Below are 25,945 nucleotides of genomic sequence, written 5' to 3'. Positions count from 1 at the left end.
ATAACCACCCCCTCCCGGAGACACCGCTGCCCTCAGGTCTCAGGCCTCACAAGACCGGGGCATATATTTGGGGGTCCTTCTCATGGGCTACAAGGCCTGCCCCTCTGTGGGGGTGGAAAGAGTGATGCATAGAAGAATTTAGGCCCAGGTAGTATTCCCAGGTGGCATTGAATGGAACAATCCAATGACTAGTTTCCTGTTGAGGAAAATGCAAATAAAATCCATGAAATGTACATGACCTTTTAAAGCCACTACAATTTCTGACTGGGTTTATCTTGTTTATTGCTTGATTCTTAATCAGCAGTGGCTTGAACACATTGGCTTATAGTTCTCCCTAGTGTTAAGTATTCAATGGTCTGTGAATGAACACGGAGAAGACACAGATTAAACAGAGCCCCACGGTCCTTTTGCAGAGGGAATGAGCTTGCCCTCTGCTAGAACCATCTGCACACTAGATGCCAAGGCATTGGTGCTGGAGAATGTCTGATCTGACAAATGTCTGTTGGCAGATTACTGTGTTCATCTAGCAGAGATGTCTTATTATGCCTCTCAGGGTGAAGCGGATGGGGACACTAAGGGAATATTCAAGTAACGATGAGTAGCAATAAACGTACCACCAACAATAACAGTTCTGCTCCCTTCCAGGTGCTCCTCTAAGTGCATTTCATGTTTTCACTCATTTTGTCTGCACAATGACCTATGACACAGGTACCCTGTCATCCCACACCGATGAGGGGATGGAGGCAAAGAGGGTTTACATGAACCCAGATTCGGATTCTAAATTCTTCTGGAGGGAGGTAGGGAATTTGATGTTCTAGGAGGAAGAAGAAGACGCTTAAAAGTGGCAAAGGGATAGATTCAAGAAGCAAGTTCCTGGGTGCCTCACAGAGAAGGTAGCATGTATATTATATATCATAGAGTTCTTTTTTTAAAGATTTTATTTATTTATTCATGAGAGAGAGAGGCACAGAGGCTGAGGGAGAAGCAGACTCCCCGCGGAGCAGGAGACCTGGGATTCCAGGACCCTGGGACCATGACCTGAGCCAACTGAGCCACCCAGGCACCCTATATCATCTAGTTCTATTGTTTAAATTATAAATAACAGTATATAATGCAGTTGTGTTCCTTAAACTCTGTATGTGTGCATAGTTATTATATGTTATTTTGTTATGTTATAGTATTGTATTATACTTTTATTAGTATATATGTTATATATATTATATGTTACATGTTAAAATATATGTTATAATTATATTACTTATAAATTATAATACTACTTAGTATATAATTTATTTTATTACGGTGTTTCAACAGAAACATCAAATAAGTATTTTCCAAGGCTGGACTCTTAGAACCAGTACGACAAACTGGTGCTGTGGTAGAAAGCAGTCTGCTGAGCCACTGAGGGGCATCATCACTACCTGAAAAACACGAAAACATGTCAACTAGTGTGAGAGGAAAGCACAGGTGTCCCAGAAGGCATAACCCACTCCACCATGGGAATTTTGTGTAGGATGTCTGGTGGCCGCAGTCCAGAAGGTCCCATGAAATTCCAGCTGTGCACCCAAATTGCTAGCAAGGTCCACCAATTCTGATGGCTGGGAGTGGAGGAGAGAAAGGACTTCCACCTGCTCACCATGTTACCACCCCCAAAGGCCTCCCTCAAGCTGACACACACAGAGGGGCCGCAACTTCAGCCCCCAAGTTGGGAACCAGAACTTCTCTGCACTGAGGAGACAGTCATCCACTTGTTCCGCAGCAGCCCCAAGCCAGCATGAATGTCCACTTTTCATCCAGGGGCTTCAGTGGGACCCACCACCCACTTTGCTGTGGGACCAGGTAGGTGGCCCTCATCCCGCTTTCGAGCTTCGCCCTCTGGAGACAGTTGTTCAACCAGTTACCAATTTACCCAGTAGAAATGGCATCTGGCTTCATTTCTTCATTGTGCACACAAGACAAAGACTTCTCAGGGAAGGGGGAAATATAAAATGATATCAAGAAATGTGACTGATTTAAATAGCTCTTCTAAAAGACCAAGGCTTCTTTGGGAAAGAGGTGGCTCATGACAGACGTGCTTCAAACATTCACACAACTTACAGTCTGTTCATACAGCCTGGGGCTTTGCTCCAGATAACTGGTATTACATTATTACTCCTTCATTGCAAACTTTCCTGCTCTTTCTGCTACAGTATTTGGCATCTGTGTTTAGATTTTAAAACCCATTTGCAAGTATTTAGACTCATCTCTACGTAAACCTATTCTTAGCTATGTCCAGCCACGACCTCCCAGCTTTTGTGCTAGCTCTTCCTTCTGCTCATCTCCCAGCTGGTCATGTCTCTGATGTCATCTTTTGCCAAGAGCTATGGTGTCCCCACTCCTCCCCTGTGCTAGCTGCCACTCCACACGGACACTGCTCTTGGGTTTTACAAGATTAGCTCAGCTCAGAGTTGAGCCCAGTTCCCAGAACCGATGTTGGGTACAGGTGGGCCATAAACAGCCCCAGGGAGGATCCTTGGGTCTCTATCAGAGGCAAATACTGGCCAAGAGTCAGTGCAGATGAGCTGAGACAGGGAAGGACTGATGGTGGTTGGAAAATTTTTTGGTCTCAGGGTCCAGACCTCCTTCCACTACAGGCTCATTCTTCAAGGCCCTGTGTCCCTTCCCACCTAGGACTGACAGGGCTACAGCATGCAGCAGGACCTTATGAGAAGGGGCTGCTCTGAGCTTCTGCATCCTTATCTCAGGTGCTCTCCTTCAGTGGGAGGCCCTTCTTTGGTTGGTGCATTTTTCTCTTTTCCACCTTATCAGTGGTTGTTGCCTCTTGTCCACTGTGCAATGGGTCTGTTGTTTTAAAAATAATTTACGCCATCTTCACACAGCCTGGGGGTCAGCATTATCAGACTCATTTCACAGATGAGGACTCTGAAGTTCTGAGAGGCCAACCAAGCTTACATGGCCTCATTCCAATTAAATGCCTCTAAGACCCACCCACTATGCTCTCCTGTCCTCCAAGGGTGAGATATTTTCCTGGTCCGCCACTAAAACGTGTATATGGTCAGAATTACATACTATATTATATTAGTATATATGTCATATATTAGTATATTATATATTATATATGCATATATATTTCTGTTATAGGTTATTAGTGTATTATATACACATGTATCAGTGTATTATGTGTTAGTTTGTTATATATGTTACATATTAGTGTATTACATTATATAATAGTATATTATATATGTGGTATATTATATGTGCTATGTATTAGTATATAGGTTATTTTTCTGGAGTCTCATCCAGACTCCCCTGCATCCAGCTACTGGTGGTGTGTTTTCTGCCCTCCATACTTGCATATCTCATTTCCAGCCTTCCTTCCCCACTAGTTCTGAAAGATCTATGGAGTTTGCCTGCGCCACTTGCTGTACGAGGCAGGCTTTAACTCTGACAGTACCATCTTTGTTTCCTGGTGATTTTCCCTCATGGTTTCCATCCCTCTCTGCACCCTGTCCTGTTGCTTTTCTGTTCCACCCTGAGCTCTCTCTATGGCTTTGCAGGAGATGGATGGTAACAGGAAACTTCCAGAGATGCCTTTCTGGGTCCTGCAGGGGATGGCTGAGGTGTGTCCTTTCTTTGAGTCTTCTGAATGCTGCTCCCTTCCATCTGAGGTCTTTTTCCATTTAGACTTGGTGTTGGTCACACAGAGGACAGACTCTGACCTCACTCTTGGTCCCCTTATGTGACATTCAAAGCCCCGAGTCACATTAACTGCTGTCCAGGCTAACAGACCCGTTTCCAGCAGCGTCTCCCCTCAACCCACTGCCTGGGGCCTTGGGTACTCTGACGCGCACAGCACAAGAAAAACTACGATTCCCTAGAAGCCTGGACCTGGGGTCTTTCTGCTTCTGTTCCCCAACCCCCACAGGACTTGTATAGATTCAGGGCCCTATCCAAGAGTAGACAATGATGACATTATGAGATTTTGTTTTGTTTACTTTTGTCCATATGAGTCAGGATTCTGCCATTTGCTGCCGTGGCTTGTCAACCAAAGCGTCTTAGCTCCTCTTTCCCACGGTTCCCCTTCATGACTCCCTGCTGTCCCTGGAAGCCTGACTGTTGGTCCCACACCCGTCAGTGAGACTCCCTCCAAGAACGTGGACAAGGCCATGGGTGAGCAGACCCACCAGGCCCCCCACGCCTTCACCATGCTGCCCAGGGGCTGCTCTGCCTGGAGAGCAGCAGGGCCCACTGTATGCATGGTGCCAGGTGTGCTGGATGTGCTCACCTGGAAAGGCAGATCCCATGCTCCCTTGTATTCTCCCGTAGTGGAACCCCCGTGTTTTAGCTGTGCGCACAACCTCTCAGACCAAGACCACATTTTCCAGCTTTCCTTCTGCTGGATGAGGCCATATGACTATGTTCTGGCCAAAGAGATACAAGGGGACTGAACTGTGCAAATCCCAGCCCATGCCCTCACAGGGAGAGGGAACGTGCATCCCCTTGCCTGCTTTCTGTGGGCTCATCTGATACCCTGCAAGCCATCTTGCACCAGCCTGTAGGATGTGGAGGACAACAGGAGAAAAGGAGCCTGGCTGTCCCACGCCAGAGCCACCTATCAGCTGAGGCTGCTTACTTCCAGATTGTTCCAACAGAGAAAAATCAATTTCTACCTGTGTAAGGCGAAGTGTTTGGGGGTCTCTTTGTTATAGCAACCTAACCCATACTCTGCCTTGTACAGTGCTCAATAACTGGTACTTTCTTCCCCTCTGTGTGCCTTGGGGAAGGGGCATTGTGCAGGGCAGGGTGCCAGGGGGTTGTTAAGGCTAGATTTCTGCTCTGCAACCATCCAGATTCCTCTTCTATTGCAAACAGTTGGGGGCACACTGGCTGGCTCCATCTGCTTTCTTGGCTCATGGGCCAAGACAAACACTACTCTTCCAGTCACAGAAGTCACAAAGGGTGACCAAGGTGGTGGCATGGGGGTCTCTCAGAGGCAAGATACAAGCCAGGTGCCTCCACAGAGCTTTCAGCGTTCACATGGACCCCACCATGGTGGCACTTGCGCAGGCACAGGCCACAGCAGAGAACAGAGGCCCTGTATCCCCCAGCTTTTCCATCTGGCTGAGAGAAGGCCCACACCCTAGAAGGAGTCTTTGCTGTTGTTCAAAGTCACACTTTTCTACCTACTGTTCACCAACCATGCTCTGACCTGGGGACGGTCATGTCGATACTACAGGATGAAGAAGCTGAACTCAGAAAGGTTTAACAAACTTGCCCAAAGTGAAGTGAAGCTCCAAAGACAGTGGTCTTCATGCTACACCCCCTCTGCTTGGCTGTCCCTGCCCTAGCCCTCTCAGCTGATCCCTCAGGAAAGCAGAGACCTGGGCTGTGCTGCCCATTCAGGGCAGGTGCCAACACACACATCGGGTGGGGAGTCTGGAGCCCGGGCTGAGGGTGATGGCTTAGACCCTCCCCCCTGCACATGTGGCCAGCCTCACCATGGCCAGGACAGGTTAGCCAGAGGATTGCAGGCTCGGTGCAGTGGGCTTCGGGGGACACACACTGAGATGAGGTGAGCAGCGTCCTAGGTCAGTGCTTGGCATCACAGGGACATGTGTTCACTGATTTATTCCTCCTCCAGTAAGACCGTCCTGACCTCCACTGTTCCTCTTATCCGGGCTGCACTGCTTGTTTATGGATAAAGAAAGGCTACGTTAATGTGCCTGGAAATCAATGCCTCATTTCCCCAGAGTGTGTTTGACCACAGAGGGTAGGTCTGGTCAGGGGCAAAGGGCAGAGGTCACAAGGCCGAGTCCTTTCCACAGGACCAGAGGTGGCCAGGAGGGAGTATCCAATCTCCAATCACCCATGCTGTAGTGCTGGGCGCACATGAAAGCTTCATGTCTGCCAGCTCCCACCGGACAGGGAAGATGATGGTGGCAGGTGGCTCCCATCAGCGGGAACAAGGGCTTCCACCTTCAGAAGTACATGACTTCATGCACGCGCGTGCGCACGTGCACACATCTACCTTGCTTAGACATCTCTCTGCTGGAAATCCATGGGTGCATCACCACCTGCCACCATCACCAAGGGTGTCACTAAGAAAGACTTGCCGTGCTTGCACTGGGCTCCTGGGGAAACAGTCACCTCTAGAAGTTCCTTGCCTCTCACCTCACGTGGATGGGAGACTTGGAGCAGCCTTGTCACAGCAGCCACCGGGCCCAGCCTGTCCTGCCCAACTTCAGCCACCCAGTTGAGCTCTCTTGCTAGCTCACGGCCTCTCCTTGTTCTCTGGCTCCCACTGTCCCCAGCTTCCAACCCACCCAGGACAGGTGGAAGCATTCAGACTTCCACTGTGCAAGCACATGGTGGAGATCCCAAAAATCTGGGGGAGTTCAGGAGGACTTGTCTCCCAAGAACTCAGAGAAGCTCGGATGGGTGGAGGAAGCAGGCTCATTGCACATACTGGCCTCTCCAAGGCTCCTCTCTAATGGTCAGCACTCAGTCCACTTACAATGTCCCAGGTAGGTGGGAATAACATGCCATTTCCTAAAGGGAGTCTCCTCGGCACACCATGCATACAGTGGGTGCACAGTAGATGCTTGAAGGCCTGCATAGGGAGCACTGAGTGAGGGTCTCCAATAGTACATCAGAGTAGCACTGATCACTGTGAGCCTGGCCTAGCCTGTGCTAGCCTCTCGTAGGTGACGCCAGGATGGGGGCTGGATTTGGGTTTGTGGAGAGAGGGGAAGGAGCCCTTCAGGAAATTGCAGTGAGCAGAAACCGAGCAGCCGGCACGGAGATGGGGTCGCTTTGAGAAGCCTGCACTGCTGCGCCTGGGGCTGAATCCCAAAGGGGTCTTCATGTCCCTCTGGGTACAAATCAAGGTCCCCTAAATGCTGCAAACACAGACACAGAGACTCAGCCCTCAGACCTCAGAATTAGCCCCATTTCCTGGCAAAGCAGAGGAAAACATGAATGCCATAAAGTTATTGAGTTCTTTTTTCTTTTTATTGGCAAAGTAAATATATTTTTATGAAGGACCAAAGAAAATATACATAATTGTAACATATGTACACCAGCTTTATAGATTTTTTAATTTCAAATTTACACAAATGTTGATATGTTATTAAAAGATATTTTATGTAGATGTACCTATGTACAGTTTATTTACATACATTCATAGGATGTGAAATAAACCTGTCAAAACAAGCTAGTTCATTTGATATTAATTTCTAGACAAAATAAGGAATGCATTTCTAAATCAGGATTCGGAGGCTCTATCTAGTTCTCCTACACGCAATGCAGCCTGCTCCCCTCTCTTCCCCAAGGTGACTCTGGAGGCTGGTGTCTGGATTTGTCTGGAAACGGGATGAGGGGATGAGCCATGTTGGGTACAAATGCTCTGGGGCTAGCCTGCATCTGTCTGTCTGCCCTGCACTTTAACTCAAGCACATGCATTGCCAGGCCCCCAAAGAGGGGGCTTCTCAGCCTAATTCCACATCTGCCCAAGGGCCAGGTTCTGCACCCCTGACTGCCCTGCTCATACCCTCTGATAGTCAGGCTGAGCGGGAGACCTTGGACAAAGCCACCCTCACACCACAGTGCAGCCCTGGACTTCTGGCCTACTTCCTTCTTCCCGGCATGGCTCCCTCTGGGAACTGACATTTCAAAACTGCAGATTTCTTCTTCTGAGCAAAAAAAGTGCCAGCCTTGGCCCAGGCAGGGAGCCCAGTGGGAGAAGGTCCAGGCTCCCAGGCCGCTGCAGCACAGGCCGGACTGCGGGAAGGCACGAAGGCACGAAGGCGGGAAGGCCGGCCTGCAGCCTGCAGCCCAGGTGCTAGGGGCCCAGCCCCCAGGGGCGCGGGCGTGGCTCTAGGTCTTCCTAGTAAAGGCAGCGGGCTGGGGGCTCTGGATTCCCGCCTCCCAGGCAAGCCCCCGTCTTCCTGCACCTCCCGGGCTTCAGAAGGTGGGTTGGCAACATTGTCATGTCCCGCTGAAGAGGCAAATAAATTATTGCTACAAAATAACGGGGCGGGTGAGGGGGCAGGGGCTGGCGGGCGCTCAGTTCACCGCGCGCACGGAGCGGCTGCTCCGGGGAAAGCGGTGCACCTTGATGTGTTTGGACAGGTGGTCGCTCCGCGCGAACTTCTTCTCACACACGGGACACTGGTAGGGCTTCACGCCCGAGTGCGAGCGCCGGTGCCGCGACAGCTCGTCCGAGCGGGAGAACCTGCGGGACACGCACGGGCAGTGGTCAGCGACGTCCGCCCCGCCAGGCGCCCACCCAGAAGGCAGCCGGCAGGTGCAGGGCTCTACCAGCCCGGCAGGCGCGGCAGGCGCTGCCCCCCGACACTTCTCCGGGTCCCGAGTTACTTCTGAATCTACTGGTGAAAAGTCACTGTCCCCCGACCCCCAGGGTGGCAAGAACTGTCAGTAAAAGCCTCAGCAGTGGCACAACGGTCCGTTCTTGGGCATCTGGGCCTGTGAGCAGCTGGTAAATATTCTGATAGGCTGTCAAGCCCACCAGAGCCCAGGATTTACTCTCCACAGCACCCTCCCTCTCCCCTTCCGGTGATGAGCTGCAGGATCACCCTGGCCCCGATTGGACCTGCTGCCACTAGTTATACCCCATGCTGCCGCCTAGGCAGAACTTGGGGTTCTAGGAAGGTCTGCAGGAGGAAGCCCCTCCCGAGGGGAAAGCGAAGCCTGGGAGAGCTGTCTCTTCCCCAGCACTGCAGGGAGCCCCTGGCTCCTCTCCCTTGTCTTCATTTCAGCTGAGGCAGAGTCTTCAGAATTGAGCCCCCTCCCCCCGCTCCTGGTCACTGCTTTCCTGAAGGCTGGGTCCCCTACGCTGTGACCAGACAAAACCACACCACTGCAAGGTACTTCTGAAAGTTTAAATGGTTCACCTGCCACCTCCCTCCTTTGGCCTCAGCCTGCCTGGAAGCAAGCGCTCCCACAGCCCAGAGGCCACTGAGAGTGAGCAGCTGCTAACAGGAGAGGTAAGGGTCCCAGCTGGGCCACAGGGCTCAGACCACTGCCACTGACTTCAGGGATTTGAAGCTCCCCTTACCCCATGACCCTCATCCTGACAATGAGATCCCACTCCCCATACATACATACTGTCCTCCACCATGCTCTACCTTGGTCCACTGACCCATCCTTGGTCCCTCTTGCCATAGGATATTTGCACATACCGTTCCCTCCATCTGAAATGCTCTTCCCTCCCCTCTTCTTGCTCCCTCCCCCCCATCCCTTAGAGCTCAGCTCAAATGTCACTTCCTCAAGAAAGCCCTCCAGGACAGCATCCCATTCTGTGCTCCTGTGGCACAAAATGCACCTCACTTTCTTGGCCCCACCACTGCTGTAATTTTAAATTCGTTTTCAACTTCTGATGAATGTCAGTCTGTGCCATTAGACCATCAGCACCATGAGGAAAGATGTTTGTCTCATTCCCTGTGATCCATCCCACAAGCAGCCCAGGGCCTGGTGCATGGCAGGTGCCCAGTAAGTGCATTTACATGAAAGCATGGATACAGCAAGCACCCACGGGAGGATGGAGGGCTGTCACAGGGAATTCTCCTCAAGTCTCATCACCTGCACACACAAACACGTGTGCACACCACACAATGCACACGTACATACCCCTATATACATGCCACACATGTGCACGTCACAAACATGGGTGCACTGCACACATGTCCACTCTACGTGTGCACACACATGCACGTACACGGTCACGTCACCTGAGGGTGCACATGCACATACATGAACACATGTGTGCACGTGCACACACACACACAGGTCCAGCAGCCCCTCCCTGAACCTGTGGCCACACAGCAAGAGGTAGGTTAGCTGGAACAGCTGTCCCCAAACCAGCCAATGGGTAGCCTACCTCTCGCCTGACCCTATGGGTGGAGGCCTTCCTTAATCCCACAGCCTGCCAAGGACTAGAAGGAACATGCCCTGGGGAAGGCACAGCTGGGGAGTAGGAAGGCCTGAGCACCAGATAGGGAGCCTGCCCAGAAGCACAGAGGACAGGCAGCTCAGCCTGGCTCAGCTACTCCGGGGCCCACGGACTTGTCCTGATAGCACAGCCAGGTTTCTGTGCTCGGAGGCTGGCACCCCATGTCATCTCCCAGAGCACCAATCGAGGCTGGCACAGAGCAACACTCTCAGCATATGTCTGAAATAATGGAAGCCAGACTGGCCCACTTGCCAGATGAGGAAATTGAGGCTCCGAGTGATGAGGGCCTGATCCAGCATCCCCAGCACAGCAGAACAAAGGTCCTGGCGCAACGCCCTGCCGTGCCCTGCCCCCGCCCCTGTGACTGCAGAGCGCCTGGTCTCCTCCACATTGCCGGGTTAGGTGGTGTGTGTCACGGGAGCCCTGAGCCAGTGAGGAAGTGACATCAATGCACCCTGGAGGTCAGAGCCCTGACCCTGCTCCCAGGCCAGGGCCACCTGCCCCCAGCAGGAGTTGAACATACAGCTTCTGAACAGTGGGCCTGCCCGGGGCAGGGGCAAGCAGGAAGCCACAGAAACAACGCCACCAGCAATAGCCTTTGCTGAGCCCTTTCTGGGCACCAGGATCAGTCCCAGAGAACTGACAATACCACAGCAAGGGCTCAACAAAGACAAGGGGCTTGCCAGGTCACACAGCCAGCAGAATGGTTGGATCCTTTCAGGTCCCCACCCCACTGGGAGCCCTGAGTGGTCCTGAGCAAGTTTGGGAACCCTCTCGGGCCTGTATCCTCACTCATGCAGTGAAGACCTTGGGATTCTCACCCACCTTCTGGGACTTGTCTCAGAGGCCAAAGGAGTTGACACAAAGACCACAGTGGCCCTCTCACCATGCGGACACTGAGGGAGAGCCAGGCCTGAGAACAAGTTGTCCCAACCTGCAAGCCTCTTCCCTGCTGCCTCAGGATCCTGTGACCTGAGGGGTCCACCCCTGGGAATTGAGTCCTCAGAAGATCCCTACCTCACACCCTCACACACATTCTCCCAGACAGCAACCACTGGAGGAGCCTGAAGGCCACACAGTGGGAGTGAGGCCACGTGACTAAGATTCAGGCCTTGCAGGCAGTGAGCTCTGCCACTTGGTGACCTGGGCAAGTCACCAAGCTCTCTGAGGCTCAGTTTCCCCACCTGGAGACAGGGAACTGACAACTCTGCCTCACAGGACTGTGAGGATTGTAAAAGGCACTGAGTGTTTACAACAGTGCTCAGCACATGGCAATCATTCAATGACTGTGAGCTCTGATTACCTGCAAGGAGTTCAGTGCAGCAATGTCTAGAGGCACATGGGCCAGCACCATGACTCCTGCTGCTGAGATGCAGGAGAGGGAGGCAGCCAACACGACAGCCCCACAGCTGGCATACACCCCACCTTTGTGCAAAGCATCCCTTCCATCAGTCAGAAAGCCATTACTGTAAATAGTCAGGTCTCAAGGACCGCAATGGGAATGATGCTCCCTGGAGTAGTGGTACAGTGCATAACCCGCCCAACACCACTTGGGGGCTCTGCCAAGTGCAGGGAAGAAGTTAGAGAATGCCTCTTTGAACAGGACCAGCTGTGACACAGGGGCCAAGAGAGTAGGCCAGCAGCGGACCACTGGGTCTGAATCCTATCCCTGCCCCATCCTGGTCCTGGGGCCGCAGGCCTGCAACCACCCTTCTCTGGGCCTCCGGGTCCACTGGGAATGACCACAGTACCTGCCACACAGGGCTGCTAGGCTGCTAAAAGTTATTAATATTCCTATTAGCTGTGGAAGGAGGGTATTCTTTCTGGATAGAACGGCTTGGCCATTCCGGAACAGGACGTTCTGCTGCCATGAACAAAGGGGGCCTGTGTCCGAGAGTGTAGCAAGGAAACTTCTAGGAAGGCAGACAAACAGCCACTTCCCAGACAGTTAGATCAGAATAGGAAAAGTCTGGTTCGGGCCCCATCAAGGATGCCAGAACCACGTCCCAAGAGGGGAGGGGACAAGGAATATTGGGTTCAGGACCAAAAGCAGAAGGAAGTGGGGGCCGGTTACCTGGCAAATGATGCCCTGGGTGGGGGGGGGGTGAGGACACCATTCATTTCACAGAGGGGCACAGGACACAGTGCCAGGGCTGGAACCAGCCCAGCAGGATAAAGAGCAAACTGCTCACTGGGGCCACCAGGAAGAGAGGCAGCCTTGGGCATGGTAAGCTCCCCATATGAGAAGACAGGCAAGTATGCAGGGGTGCTGCCTGAAGATCAGCTGCAGGTGGAGATCCTATTTCCCACCACTTGCACAGGCCACCTCCCATGGGAGGTTTGCCCTGGGGGCTAGAGAGAGGTCCTGAGTCTGGGTGGAAGAGGTTCGGGCAGGGGCAAACAGCCTGGGCTGAACTCCTGACCCTGCTACTCACTAGCTGTGTGACCAAGGAGAACTTAACTAACTGTTCTGTGCCTTAAATTCCTCCTCTGTAAACGGGGACAGCATACTGATGCCTACCTTGTAGACTTGCTTGGGGCATTAAATGAGCATGCGTCAGGAGCTACTGTTATTGCCATTGTTGTGGTTGGCTCTTTTCCCCTGGCCCAGAAGCATGACACCTGAAAGAGCTGCTGGCCTCGTGGGGGAGAGAGGACACCCAGCCATTATGGTACCAGGCACACAGGGAGAGAGGATGAGGGAAAGGCCAGCCAAGTAGCTACAGGTGTCAAGTTTCCAGGTGGGAAAGGTATGTCCACCAGACTGCTGGTGGGTCAGTGTGGTGCTGAGGCACCTGCCGGAGGGCACACCCAGAGCAATGCTCACTAGCTCCATCCCTGTGGGCTCTCTGGGAAATGCACACTGGTGCCTCCATGTCACGGAGCTGTTTTAAGGACTCAACGAGCTTATCTATGTGACATGTGCAGAACAAAGCAGGGACCATCGCAAGACCAACTACCATTGCCATCGGGAGGAAAGTGGTGGAGACAGCGGGCACAGAGAGGGCACAGAGAGGGCACAGAGAGGGTGGGGGCCTGAGTGGGAGCCTACATTGTGGAAGGGAGGTTGGCAAGCAGATCGTACCAGAATGGGAAGTTTGGATAGGAATCTAAGTGTGCCAAAGCATATGAAAAGGCCAGAATAGCCTCATAAGGTAATGAGTTCCTCATGGCAGGAAATATACAAGCAAGGGTAGGGATTTGTGGAAGGTATTCCCACTCTGAGCACCTGAGAGCAGTGCCCAGCATAGAGTAAGTGGTTGGAAAATATGGCGCCTGTCATCATCACTACTACTGTTGTCCTGTCCAGACCAAGCTGCCCCAAAGCTGGTCTGTCTTCCCGCCCAACTACTGCAAGGGCTCCCTCCACATACAAGGAACATGTACATCTTGTGCACATCTCCAGGGGCTCAGGATTCCTGAAGGCCAACCAGGGACTCTTGTATTCTCAGAGAAATAGCTCTCCCAAAAGGCAGGCACCTTCACCTCCCTGTGCCTCCATCACCTGTAACCCCCCAAAGGCCAGACCCTATTCCAGGGGAACATTAGGAGAAGCTGGGGAGGTCCTCTGAAGGCCTAGGAGTGGCTGGAGGCAGGGATGGCTCCACAGTCGGCTCCACAGGGACCTCGCCATGCCAGGCACACACCAGCCTTCCCCTGCAAGAGGGTCCTGGGCAAGAAGACCAGTTCCAAGGCCCACACAGTGGCAAAGCTGAATCCCCTCCACAAATCCCACCCCCACTTGCTTGCACGCCTCCTACCATGGGGAACTCACCACCTCCAGAGGCTACTGTGTTGGGGCTGAGATCTGTCTCCCTAAGATGCATTCTGGGCTGAGCGTTCCATCTGCTCTCTGGGTCAGCCCAGAAGGCAGGTCCCCTCCTCCTGGGGGGAATGGGACAAGTGGGCAGCCTTCACCAAGGACCACACCCTTCCTCCCGTGGCCCTACTGACTCATCCTGACTGGAGGGGCCACTCGCCAAGAGTCAGCAGTGGCCAGGGGAGTGCCCAGGAATGTGAGCCCATCATGAGTTGAACCAGTGCTCTGTCCAGCCAGATGCCCAACCCCTCCACAGCCCTGCCCCTCACCAAGAGGAAAATGCATCCAAGAAGAGTCCCTGTGAGTCTGGGGTACCTCCAAAAGGGCACCCTTCTCAGACTCTGCCCCTGTATGAGTAACAGTATCACCAATGAGAAGGGGGTGGTGCTGAGTGCCCCTGCGCTCCTGACCCTGGTACAGAGCAGGCCCTCCACTTCACAGATGAGGAAACTGAGGCTTGGCCAGGGGGGGCCTCCCCGAGGGCACACAGCAAGTTGGAGGCTGACCTAGGCTGAGGCTCCCCGCCATTGTTGCCAACTATCACCCACCCAGGGTGTCACAATGCCCCTCCCTTCTACAGTCAAGCGCCTGCCTCTATGGTCCCAGTGTCTCCGCTTCTCTTCCCACACCCAAGCTCTGACCACCAACATTGCATACCCACCACTGCGTCGGGCCTCACAAGTGGCCCCACTGGTGCACCTGTCACCCCAGGGCCCACTCAGCAGACTGTGGCAGGAGGCCCAGAGAGGGATGTGACGTCAACACTGCCCACTCTTGCAGAAGCCACGTGCGCCTGACAGGTGCCTTTGGGGGGGCAGCAGCTGGGTGGGACCCTTCCTCGGGAAGGGTCTCCATAACCCCAGAGCTGTTTGGGAAAAGTGCCTTCCTTGGCCAGCCCAGCCCTCCATGGAAAGAGGCTGCAGCATCACATCAGATATCCAGTCTCAGATCCTGCCACAGCACAGCCTCGGCCAGCCAGGACTCCAGGGCCAGCACCTCCCCACTGGGGCCAACTCACCCGCACTCTCAGAGGAGTCTGCTCCAGAAAACAGAAGCTGCCGACCGCTCCCCATCGGTCATACCCACACAGATGCACACACAGACGAGGTACCCAAACACGTGCAGTTATGCCAACCGCCAAGACACACACTAAGAAAGCAAGACGTGTACCCACGTGCACACGCACAGCTGCACACCCACTGTGAGGTCTGCACACAGATGAGCGTGCCACGTGGCTCTCACACTTACAAAGCAGCGGCTGGGCAGCAGAGCTGGGAACGTGGGGAGCACAGGCTGCCCTCCCAGGGGGGCCGCATTCCTCCAGGGTCGGCATCCTAAAGATTGGGGAGAGCCCAGCCGTGGTACCCCTGAGCACGGGAGCTCCTGGCTGCCTGCTTTTCAGGAAAAGATGCACAAGCCCACCTGGGGGCCCATCCAGCTCTGCCACCCGCTGGCTGTGTGGCCCTGAGCAAGACCCCTGTCCTTTGAGAGCTGGTTTCCCCTGCTGAACCCCACGGAGTGGAGTCTGGAAGGACTCTTTCACCTTTACTTCAGCACGACCCACCTGGTCCTCCCCTCTTGGTTGTCCTTTGAAGTTCCTCAAATACACCTTCAAGTACCCACAGGGGCGCAACGACCAGGCCCAGCCCATGAGTCTGTGAACATCTACAAGCGAAACTGGTCCCTCTGGTGGGAACAGCGGCGTTTCCAGGATGTGACTTCTCTGACACAGGACCCTCTGGGCTCGAATCCCATTTACAACATGGTGTGGCCTTGGGCAAGTTACCTAGCCGGTCTGAGCCTGTTCAGGGTAGTACTCACCCTATGGGTGCTGTGAGGCACAGAGGGAGTAGTGCGCACATGGCCACAGCCCCTCTGATACACAGCCCTTACTCCACCTTTCTAAAATAGCCGCCCTTGTTACTAAGAAGAGAGCCCTTCTGCCATGGCCCAGCTCCTCACCATCAGCATGAGCCGCAGCAAGCCTTACCTGGTCATTATGAAACTGGAGACCAGTTGGTTTCAGGCTCTAGTGATCACCAGGGACAAGGAAAGCTCTGGGCAGCCATGCCAGCTCAGACCCCACTCCCCCCTTCCTAATCAGCCTTATCTCATGGTGAGCCAGGCCTTGACCGCACACCCAGGGGAACAGAGACGAGCCGGCCGTGCTCAGCACCCGGCCCGTCACCTGTCATACTGACCTCCAGCCGCAGCCCGGCCAGGTGCAGGCAAAGGGCTTCTCGCCTGTGTGCCGGCGCAAGTGGGCCTTGAGGTGGCTGCTTTTGGTGTACATCTTGCTGCAGCCGGGGAAAGTACATTTGTGCATTTTGATGAGTTCTGCTGCCGGATTCTTGGGGAACTTCTGGCCCATGAGTAGGCCAGTGGGGCCAGGCCCCAGGGGTCCCGACCCAATAGGCTTGGCAGCAATGGGCACAGGGGCGATACGCACGAACTTGGAGGACAGGTTCACATTGGAGGAGGGCACCACCTGGGGCACAAGTGCGAAGGTCTGACCCTGGATATTGACCAGAAGCTGGGCCACCTTGACACTTTCTGGGGCCTGCCCGGGGGAGGCAGGCTCCGTGCCTGATTCCTGCTTCACCTGCACAGGCTGGATCTGTAGCAGCACGGGGATGGGGCCATCAGATGTGGGCCCCCCACCTGGGCTCTGGCTGCCACCCACACTGGCACTGCCCAGAGGGGGAGTGCAGCGCTCTCTCCCACCGGACCCAGGATGGAGGTGGCTCCTGTGGGGCCCGGCTGAGAGCTGGCCACAGGCCTCCGAGTCCTTGCTGTTGCTCTCTGGGGCTTCCTTGACCCCCAGCTCCATGTTCTCCTCCAGAAACTCTTCAATCTCCTCCAGGGTGGGCTGGAAGGGCCTTGGGACATCATCGGGGTCACCCACAGGAAATTCGGGGAAGCAAAAATGCTCTCCCTTCCCAGGTGCCGGTGCCCTCCGCCAGGCCCCCCAGGCCATGGGACCACTGCTGGCCCCGACGCCACCGCTGCCACCACTGCCCAGAGTGGCCTGGGACAGCAGGAAGTCCAAGATGCTGTCCTGGCCTTCAGCACCCGGGCCACCACCGTAGCAGGAGCAGACGGCCTGTGAGTCTGGGCTGGCACAGGAGCAGAGACTGGAGGCATCACTGTCATCCTCCGAGAGGGGCGAGGGCAGCCTGTGGTATGCCCGCCCACCGGCCAGCCTGCCACCCAGATAGCCAACCGGGCATTTCAGCGACGAGAAGGTCTCGTCCACTGGCATCAAGTGGTCCACCATGCTGGCCTGGCCGTGCCGTTGGCGGCTGCAGAGAGGAACAAAGGAGGCCTGATCAGGAGGATGGCATGCTCACCTGCCACCTCGTGGGCCTGTGCCTCCACCCTGCTGCCCGCCCACAGTCTCCCACTGCCAAATGCCTGGATCCTGTCTCCATCCCATCCCGTGGGAGAACTCTGTCTGCAAGTGTTTTCCGAAATTGCACCACCTATTTGCAAAAGAGCACTCTCCAAGCCCATTGCACAATCCAGGGTACTTTTGGTTTCAAACAGGTTTTCCAGAACAATTAGGGAAAGAACACCCGTGTATCTGTGAATGATTGAGCGTGAGAGCATGTGAGCAAGAAAGGATGCAAGGAGGCTCTCTGTACCCTGAAACAGCCAAGGTTGGGGAACCCCGTCCAGCTAACTGGAGTGGCTGCATTGCTGAGGACACCTGACCTCAGCTCCATTCTTGTTGAGTCACTGGAAGGGGGTAGGAGAATGGCCATTTGCCCTCTGACCCCTGTGGTTGTTGGGGCCTGGGTAGGGCTGCCAGACTGAGCAAATAAAACTACAAGCCACCCAATTAAATTTGATTTTCAGGTTTTAAAAAAACAAGCAACTTGTAACATAAGTATATCCCAAATATCAAATGGGCCATGCTCATATTAAAAAATTATTTTATTGGATATTGAACCTTAACTTGGCAGTCTATAGTTCAATCAGGCAAGTCTAATTTGTGGAAAAAAAAAAACAAAAAAAAAAAACAGATTAGAGACCGCATATGCACCTGTCCTCACAGGCTCTGTTTCCCCATCTGAAGCGGGGTAGCTCATCCACCCTCCCGTTCTCAGACCCCTCCAGCCTCACCTGACTCCTCTGTGAAATGGGAAAGGCAGAGACAGAACAAAATGCTCTCAACTGTACCCAGACACTTTACTGAGGCTTTACCACTCGGTGGACAGGACCCTGCCCCACGGTGATAACTCACGAGCGCAAAAGTGGACCCAGGTCCCAGAGCACTTGCACAGCCACTACCCCATTTTGACTTCATAGCCGCCTAGTGGGATGGGAGATAAGATGCCCTTGGCCTGTACCCCATGGAGCACTCACCACCTCAGGAAGGCCCAGCTAACTCCCGTCTCCCCACTAGACCATGAACTCCATGAGGGCAGACTAGGCTGCTGGGTCTCCACTGTGTTCCCAGCTTCCGGCGTGGCAGTTGGTGCCCAGGAGGGTCTCAGAGAATATCAACATAGAAGAGAGGGGACATCTGTGTCCTCTGAAGGCCATGCGAGGTCTGGTGTTCAAGGAGAGTCAACAGTGTCCAGCTGTAATGGGGCCACCTCTGTGGACCTTTGTCCCCACCCAGTGACCAGTGAGGTTCGGGAAAAGGGAACGTTCTATATCTGAAACCAGAGATTCTCTGCCGCCTGTCACCACTCTGCACCCACCCCTATATTCTGTCTCGAGGACTACTCCTGGAACTGACACACAGCACTACCCAACAGTCAACGAGTCAACAAGTCTGGCCAGGGACAGAGACCTCTCAGGGCCAGCTAGGATCATCATCAGCTGTGTACTTCCCAAATCTCAGTTTCCCCACCTGTTCCAGGCCCCATTGACCTCAGTTCTCCCCTAATCCAGGAAGCTTCATGGAACTCCAGGAAAGTAAGGCAAGGTAGATGTCCTTGGCAAGTCTGCGCCCCAGGGCAGTTTTACCAGGAGGACATTTGGCTCTTTGATTATAAATACTCATCTGAGGATTTAAAACTGGGAGTTTCAAAATATACACTAGTCACCAAATCAGGTGCTGAGAAGGAATGAAAATGCCAGATAATGGGAAGGGCAACGAGCCCACACTGCCCTAGGCCCCACCACCACCCCTTTCACCCACCCTCTGAGCAGGAAGCTCTGCTCCCGCCTCTGCAACTTAGATGGGCAGCCTCAGGCAGGTGGCAACCTCTCTGTGTCTGTGTCTTGGTCTGTTGGGTGGGGTTGCTGCCAGTGGTGCCTAGTTCCCAGGTTGCTGAAAGAGTTCAATGAGCTAACACAAGTTGAACACTTACTACAGGGGCTGGCACACGCAGGCGTTGGTCAGTACCAGCCATTAGGATTAACCTCCAAATAGGTGAACACATGGTCTTTCTGTCCCTCCGCTGTGATCCTAAGGAATCAGGGGGCTCAAACCTTCCTGGAACCTAGGAACAGGCCTTCACTGGTGGTAAGAGGCAGATCAGGCCATGTTCTTGCCCACTTAAAACTCTCCCCTGAAATGTGATCATCAACTAAATATTACATGATAGTAAAGAATTACTGTTAATATTTTTAAGTGTGATGATGGTATTGTAGTTGATAACTGAGATATTCATAGATGAAATGGTATAAAAAGAGTGGGGGAAATAAGAAAGTATAGTAGGGTAGGGTAGGAGAAAATTTCTATTAACTTCTCCAGGCAATGTGACCCCCTCTTCTCCCAGAAGCCATGCACCTGGGCCTTGCCCATCTCTCCCAGACCTCACCTCCCCCTGCTCCACTCCACACTGGCTGTGCCCTCTCTGTGGGTCCCGCTTCCCCCAGTGCTCCTAATGGGAGTGCCTTATTTAGATCTCAGCTCTGAGGTCACTGCCTGGGAGGGCCTCTCCCGGCCACCCTCTGTCAAATCATCCCACATTGTATTCTTCCAGCAGTTGCTACCAGGGGAAAACTGTCTTGGTTATGTGTTTGTGTACTTTATTTTCTGTCTACCTCCCCACCAAAACACAAGCTGTTCTGACTATCCAGTCCACCACTATCCCAGAGTCTAAAATAGAACCTGGCAGAATTTGCTGGTTAAGTGAGTGAGAGGTTCTTGGGGAAGTCAGGCAGGCAGTAGGGGTGTGGGGATTCCACCAGGAATAGAATGGCCAGGGTCAGGCAGAAGAGTTTTAATGCAGGGCTGAGCTGCCTGGGCTGGACACTCAGGCACTAAGAGCAGAGGAGGGGCTCTGGGGCTACCCCAGGCTCTGGCGATAGAAAAAGGGCCCCACCAGGGCTGGAGGGAGCCGGCTGGGGCCCTAAAACACAGCAGTACATGGCATGGCCAAAAGCACAGCCTGCGTGCAGGGGGAGGGGACACACTGTTCCGGGCAACGTCCCCGGCCTACAGCCCGACTCCGCCCCCTCACCCCCCCCCCCCCCCCCCCCCCCCCCCCCCGCGCCGGGCCAGGCCTGCTGTTTATCCTCCCGGGGACACAGCGGCTGCAGGAACAACATGTAATTGATAACAAGCCCAGCGCCGGCCAAGGGCTTGCCATTGGGTCAGCGTGCAAATCACGGGGGCGGCGGGTGGGGGGCGCCCTTCAAAATAAAAGTCTCTGCTCCCTGCGCCATCCGTAGGCCCCAAAGTCGCAGAGGCCAGGCGTCCTCCCACCTGTAGGACGGCGGGGGCTCCCAGGAGCCACCTAGTCCTTGGGGGAAAGGTGATTTGAGGGACTAAAACATTTGGGGATTTTTGTCAGCTCCCCAGGGACTGGGCGAGAAAATATCCCCTCTGTGTCCTGGGGGGAGGGGGGTCTTTTGGAAATAGCACAGTAGGGAGGAAAGAGGGAACTCGACAGACGGCCATGGTGGGTGGGAGTGGCCTCTCCTCTATTCCCCGCCACCCCCTAGCCACCGTTCTGCTCCTGTTCAGTGGAAAGAACCAGGGGACTCTGCGTGGGTAGTAGGAGTACTAGACATGTGAGCAGTGCGGGTGTGCGCGAAGGGGTGTGAGTTCATGTCGTGTGATTGTGCGTTTGCGGGGCGTGGTGCGCGGCAGCAGTGTGGCTGTGCCGGAGGGTGTCCCCGACATACTGGCGCGTGGAGCTGGTGTGGGTGCCCGCGCGGGTGTGGGAAGGTGCGTGGGAAAGGAAGACATGGGGGACCCGCTCAGATCCCTCGGTAGAGCCCTGGAGCGCTGCCCGCTGGGCACCATGCCCTCGGCCCGCGCCCCCCTCCCCCAGAGGCCAAGGCTGCGGTGACCGACAGTAACCCTACCGCCACAGGCCACTCCGTCCCCCCGTCCCCGGCCCCCGACCGGCCGGCGTGTCCGCCTGTCCGCTCCTCTCGCCAGGCCCTGCCGGGTGCCCGCCATATGGGAGGGCCAGCCCGCAAGGCACGCAGGACTCGCGGAGTCAGGCGCCGAGGCGGCGGCCCGGACCTGCGCGGGGAAAGTGCCTATGGGCAACTGGGGGTCACTCTCCCACGGGCTTGTCTGATCCCTGGCCCCGCTTGGGGGCTCACCTCGCTCCTCCGACATTTCCTCGGACACTCGCGCAGAGCTTGGGACAGCGGCGGGGGCACCCAGCCACACGACCAACCAGTCAGCGCCCCGCTGCCCCACTCGTGTCCCAACCAGCCCCCTGGGCGCCCGGAGCCGTGTCCACGCGGCGGTCCGGCCTCCCCAAGCCTCGCCCACCTGAACTTGGCGCACGCCCGGCTAGCGGCCAGGCCCCGGCGGTCCTGAGGCCCCGGGGGCTGGGCTGGGGGCGACGGCCTGGCTCTCGGTCCGGCGGCGGCCGCGGGCCCAGCCGCGGGTCCTGCTTTGGTTCGCTCGCCCGCTGGCCCGCGGGTCGCTGCGGCGGAGCACTAGCCCGCCACCGCTAGCTCTGCGCTCACTCCCCGCGGCTCACGTGACGCCGCCGGCGCCGCGAAGGCTCGCAGGAGGCTCGGCCCCGGGCGCGCGCCCCATTGGCCCGCGTCGCGCGTCACGCGCCCCGCCCCGCCCCCAGCCCCGCCCCGTCCGCGCGGCGCTCTGCCGCCGCCCGCGCGCTCCCAGTCCGGGAGCCACCGGCCCCGCGCGGCCCGCAGTCCCCAGTCATTTCCCTTCCCCCCAGCACGGCTGTGGGCTGGCGGCGTCCGCGGGAGCCGCTTCTGAAGCGCGGTCCCCAGGTGAGAACGTGAGACGGGCCTCGGGCCCTGCCCAAAGCCCTGAGATTGTCCCGAAGTGGGGGTCCAGGCGGGGGCCGTGGGGCCGCCCGGGCCAGGTCTGCCCTCCACCCCCACTCCCACCTCGAGCCCGGTACCGGCCGCTGTGTCTCCCACTGAGAGCCGGAGAAAGTCGGGGACTTGCCTTAGGGAACGTATTGTTGGAGAAATACGGTATGGTCTTTCTGCTGAGCAATCACGGTGACCCCCCCCCCCCCCCCCCCGGGGAAGTGCGCACTCGCGGCGCTGCCTCCCAGGCCTCGCAGAAGGGCTGAGGGCGTTTGACCCTGCCTCAAATCACTGACACCCCGTGTCTGGGCCACCCTCCTGAAGACAGAGCAGTGCTCCACAGGCTCCAAAGGCCATGCCCCGGCTGCTGTAGTCCGCAGGAGTCCCGGGACGCGTTGGCATTCCACTCAGAGGTTGGAAGAGGGAGGCTCAGAGTGACTTGCCCAAGAAGTACGAGTGAGCCGAGGGTGCCACGCACCCTGCTACGACGCCCTTTCCCCCACACTCCTGTGGGATTCTCAGCCAAGCATTTACAGATGAAGAAACGGACTCTGAGGGGCCTCGGTCCTCCCCGGGTCACTCAGCGGGTAAGGGGGGGTGGGTGAGGCAGAGCCTGTCTGCTCCAGGGCGGGCATCTTCCAGGCAACCCAGGGACACGTGGGCAGAGGTCCTTCTAAGGAGTTAACATCCTTTCCCTTCCTGGCCTGGGAAGTGGAGAGCATTTTCTCCGCTCCTCTTCCAGTACACTGCCAGGGCAGGAACATGTGGCCAGGAGCTGTCTGGGCTCTCTGGAATGCTGTGGGTCTGGGCTCCTTTGTCCATGCCAGGGTTCGCCCCTGGATCATGTGGTCCTCCCCGTGCACCCAGTCAGGGCTAGGGATGCAGTGCCTGCTGCCACCGGGAGCCAAACCACAGCTTGGTGGGCAGGTTTGGAGGACACTGGTGTTGAAAATGAAATGCGCCCTAGCAGCTTGGGCACGTAAGTGGTCAGAAACCGAAGAGCAGAGAGCAATAAATATCGTGTGACTTTTTTTCCGTGTGGAATCTTAAAAACTAAATCAAACGTTCATCACCATATTGCACACCTGAAACTAATATAACACTGCATGTTAACTCTAATGGAATTTAAAATAAAATAAAAAACAAACAAACAAACAAAACTAAATCAAACGTTCATAGAAAAAGAGATCAGACTTGTGGTCACCCGAGACAGAGGGTCAGGGGAGAGGAAATTGGAAAAGTGGTAGAAAGGGACAAACTTCCAAGTGTAAGATAAGTAAGCCCTGGGGTCGTCAGGTACAACAGGACGTTCAGCACTGCTGTGTGATATACAGGAAAGTTATTAAGAGAGTAGATCCCAAGAATTCTCACCAGAAGGAATTTTTTTTTCTTTTTTTGCTTTTCCTTATATCTATATGAGGTGATGGCTACTAACTAAACTTACTGTGGTAATTATTTCACCATATATGTGAGTCAAGCCATTATGTTGTACACGCTAAACTCATACAGTGCTACATGTCAATTGTGTCTCAATAAAACTGTAGGGGGGGGGGGGAACTGAAGGACAGCCAAGATGCTCCTGTTACAACCTGAGTCAGATCATGTCTCTCCTTGACTCAGAACATTCCAGTGGCGCCCAGCTATCATAGCCTGCAATGCCCTACAGGATCTGTACCCCAGCCCCCATTACATCCCTGACCATACTCTCTACTCCTGTCCCCTTGCTTACATCACTCCAGCCACACTGGCCTCCTTGTAGTCCCTCAAACATACCAGGCACCTACCCCAGGGCCCTTGAATGTGCTGTTCCCACTGCCTATACAGACTGTTTCCCTACCAATTACATGGTTCCCTCCCCTCCTTCAGGGTTTTATTCAAATGTTATCTTCTCTGGGAGCCCTGCCTTAACCACCCAATCTAACAAGCTCCCTAACCACTCCCTAACAAGCTCCTATTTCCCTATCTTGTTTAACTTTTTTATTGGCATTTATTCCCTGCTAATGTATTATACATTTTTGCATTTTATTTTGTTTGTTTTTGGTCTCCTCCAGTAGAATGCAAGCTCTACCAAAGCAGTGATTTCTGTCCATTTGTTCCCTTCATATCTCTAGCACCAAGCACACAGTAAGTGTTCAGTTGTTGAATTAATGAATTTCTGAAAAACTTAAAGCAAACAGGGTCAGCCTGAGAAGAATTAAACAGGACTGAGGAACCTACCCCAAATGAGTTAAGAAGTTGGTCATTAGAGAAATTAGACCAGTTTTCCCCTCAAAGAGACCCAGAACATCCCCAAGCTAGTTTCCAAGGACTGCCTTTGTACAGAGTGCCTCTCTGGTTCATTCTCCTCCTCCCTCTAACACCTGGTTAACTCCTTTCATCCTTCAATATCAGCTCAGACTTAACTTTGTAGAGGACATAGTCCCATAAAAACCTTATTTCCCACCTCCAGGCTAGACCACGTCTCACGTCTGTCCTTCTTGGCATGGTGTTCAGAATGTAGTAGAGGCTCAGTAAATTTGTGTTGAGTAGTCCTTCTTGGCATGGTGTTCAGAATGTAGTAGAGGCTCAGTAAATTTGTGTTGAGTAAATAAACAAACGAATGAGTGAATGGGGACTCTGGCTGCCTAAGTAACTGAATTCACCCCAGGCCATACCGCTCCCAATGTAGTGGGAAGAATCTGTTACTGGAATTCCCTGCCAAGAAGAAAAGGAAGCCAGGTAGTGCTCTTCCAAACAGAGCTGATAAAGAAAAAGAGACGTTTCTCTTCACACCAGTGAAAACCTCTAACATACTTTCCCTCTAAATTAATTCCTTCCTATTTCTACATCATCTCGCATAGAAAAGGGCCTGAGTCCCTGACACATGTCCAGCTCTGACTTGTTGCAAAGGCCCCAGCAACAGAAGAGGGGCTTACCTCTAGGGCAAGCTTTGGGCAAGTTAGTTTGCCTGTCAGAACCTCAGATTGCTCATCTACAAAATGGGTGCCACCCTAATTGCCTCACAGGGTTGTTGGAGGAGCAAATACAATTCCAGATGGGAAAGGCGTTGGAGAAGTAGAGAGACTGGGAAGAGGCAGTTATCAGCCCTGGGCAATGCTACGAAATAGGAACCCCGGCACACAGCCCCCAGGGCAGCAGGATGATGGCAGTGCCGAAGATCAATAAGCTGTCCCAGGGCAGCAAGGAGCTCTACCTGGGGAGGAGGGAGCAGCCTTGCTGAGAAGCATGTGTCCCGCCCCCTTGGAGAGGAGGCATTCCAGGGCGTGCTCAGCCAGAAGATGCAAGAAAGCCTATGCAACAGTGGCCACGTTATTGTCAATGGAACCAAGGATGTGGATTCTCTGTCCCTTTACAGATTCAAGCCCAAGCCCTTGGACTGACATCCAGGCCATTCATTTGAATAATTCTTTTAAAAAATAACACCTGTGCATTGTTTTAGTGTTCAAGCACCCCAGAAAGGCATGAAATAAAAAGTAAAATTCCACTTGGCCTCAGTCTCACTCATCATTTCTGTTTTGGTTTTCATATGACCTAATTGTAAATAATATGCTTGTCTCTTTCGTGTTTATAATGGAAGCAAATGATGCCTGTGTGCTAGACATTCTGTGTTTGCCCCTCCAGATCCCTCTCTGCCCTTCTGCCCCTGCTCTGGGTCCCCAGAGGCTCATCTGCACAGGCCACCAACAGGGGCCTTTTGGTTTCCAAGAGGGTTTGGCAGGTGGAAGGCACTGGTAACAGATAAGGATATGGGGACATGCAGTTGGAGTTGTCCCCTGCGGGTCACTGGCAGGTGGCTGTGTCCTTCCAATGGGCGCAGCTCCTCTCAGGCAGCCCTGCAGAGCTTCCCGAAGCCCCCCCTCTCCTCACCTTTGCCCAGGACACCTCTGCCCCCTTCTGCCCCCATCCTCGCCCAAAATCACTCCTCCTCAGGCCTGTTTGGGGGC

General features: G+C 54.3%; 1 protein-coding gene across 4 annotated transcripts in view; it reads right to left on the bottom strand.

Moving 5' to 3' along the window:
- Positions 1-6,995: 6,995 nt before the first annotated feature.
- KLF15 (KLF transcription factor 15) overlaps positions 6,996-25,945 on the bottom strand; it is a 38,687-nt gene continuing 19,737 nt past the window's right edge. Inside the window, exons 1-3 of one of the 4 annotated variants that reach the window (XM_025860269.2) lie at positions 21,484-21,683; positions 15,992-17,092; positions 6,996-8,233 (exon numbers count right to left, since the gene is read on the bottom strand). In XM_025860269.2, coding sequence (XP_025716054.1) covers positions 8,065-8,233; positions 15,992-17,067 — 1,245 coding nt within the window. In that variant the 5' untranslated portion in view covers positions 17,068-17,092; positions 21,484-21,683 and the 3' untranslated portion in view covers positions 6,996-8,064. The other 3 variants (XM_073889865.1, XM_073889863.1, XM_073889864.1) reach the window with 3 other exon arrangements.

Source organism: Callorhinus ursinus, unplaced genomic scaffold, assembly GCF_003265705.2.
Source record: "Callorhinus ursinus isolate GAN/ISIS: 27379988/994484 unplaced genomic scaffold, GSC_fseal_2.0 scaffold119, whole genome shotgun sequence".
NCBI lineage: Eukaryota > Metazoa > Chordata > Mammalia > Carnivora > Otariidae > Callorhinus > Callorhinus ursinus.
The sequence above is the reverse complement of the archived record's forward strand: the minus strand, read 5'-3'. Positions and strand labels throughout refer to the sequence as shown.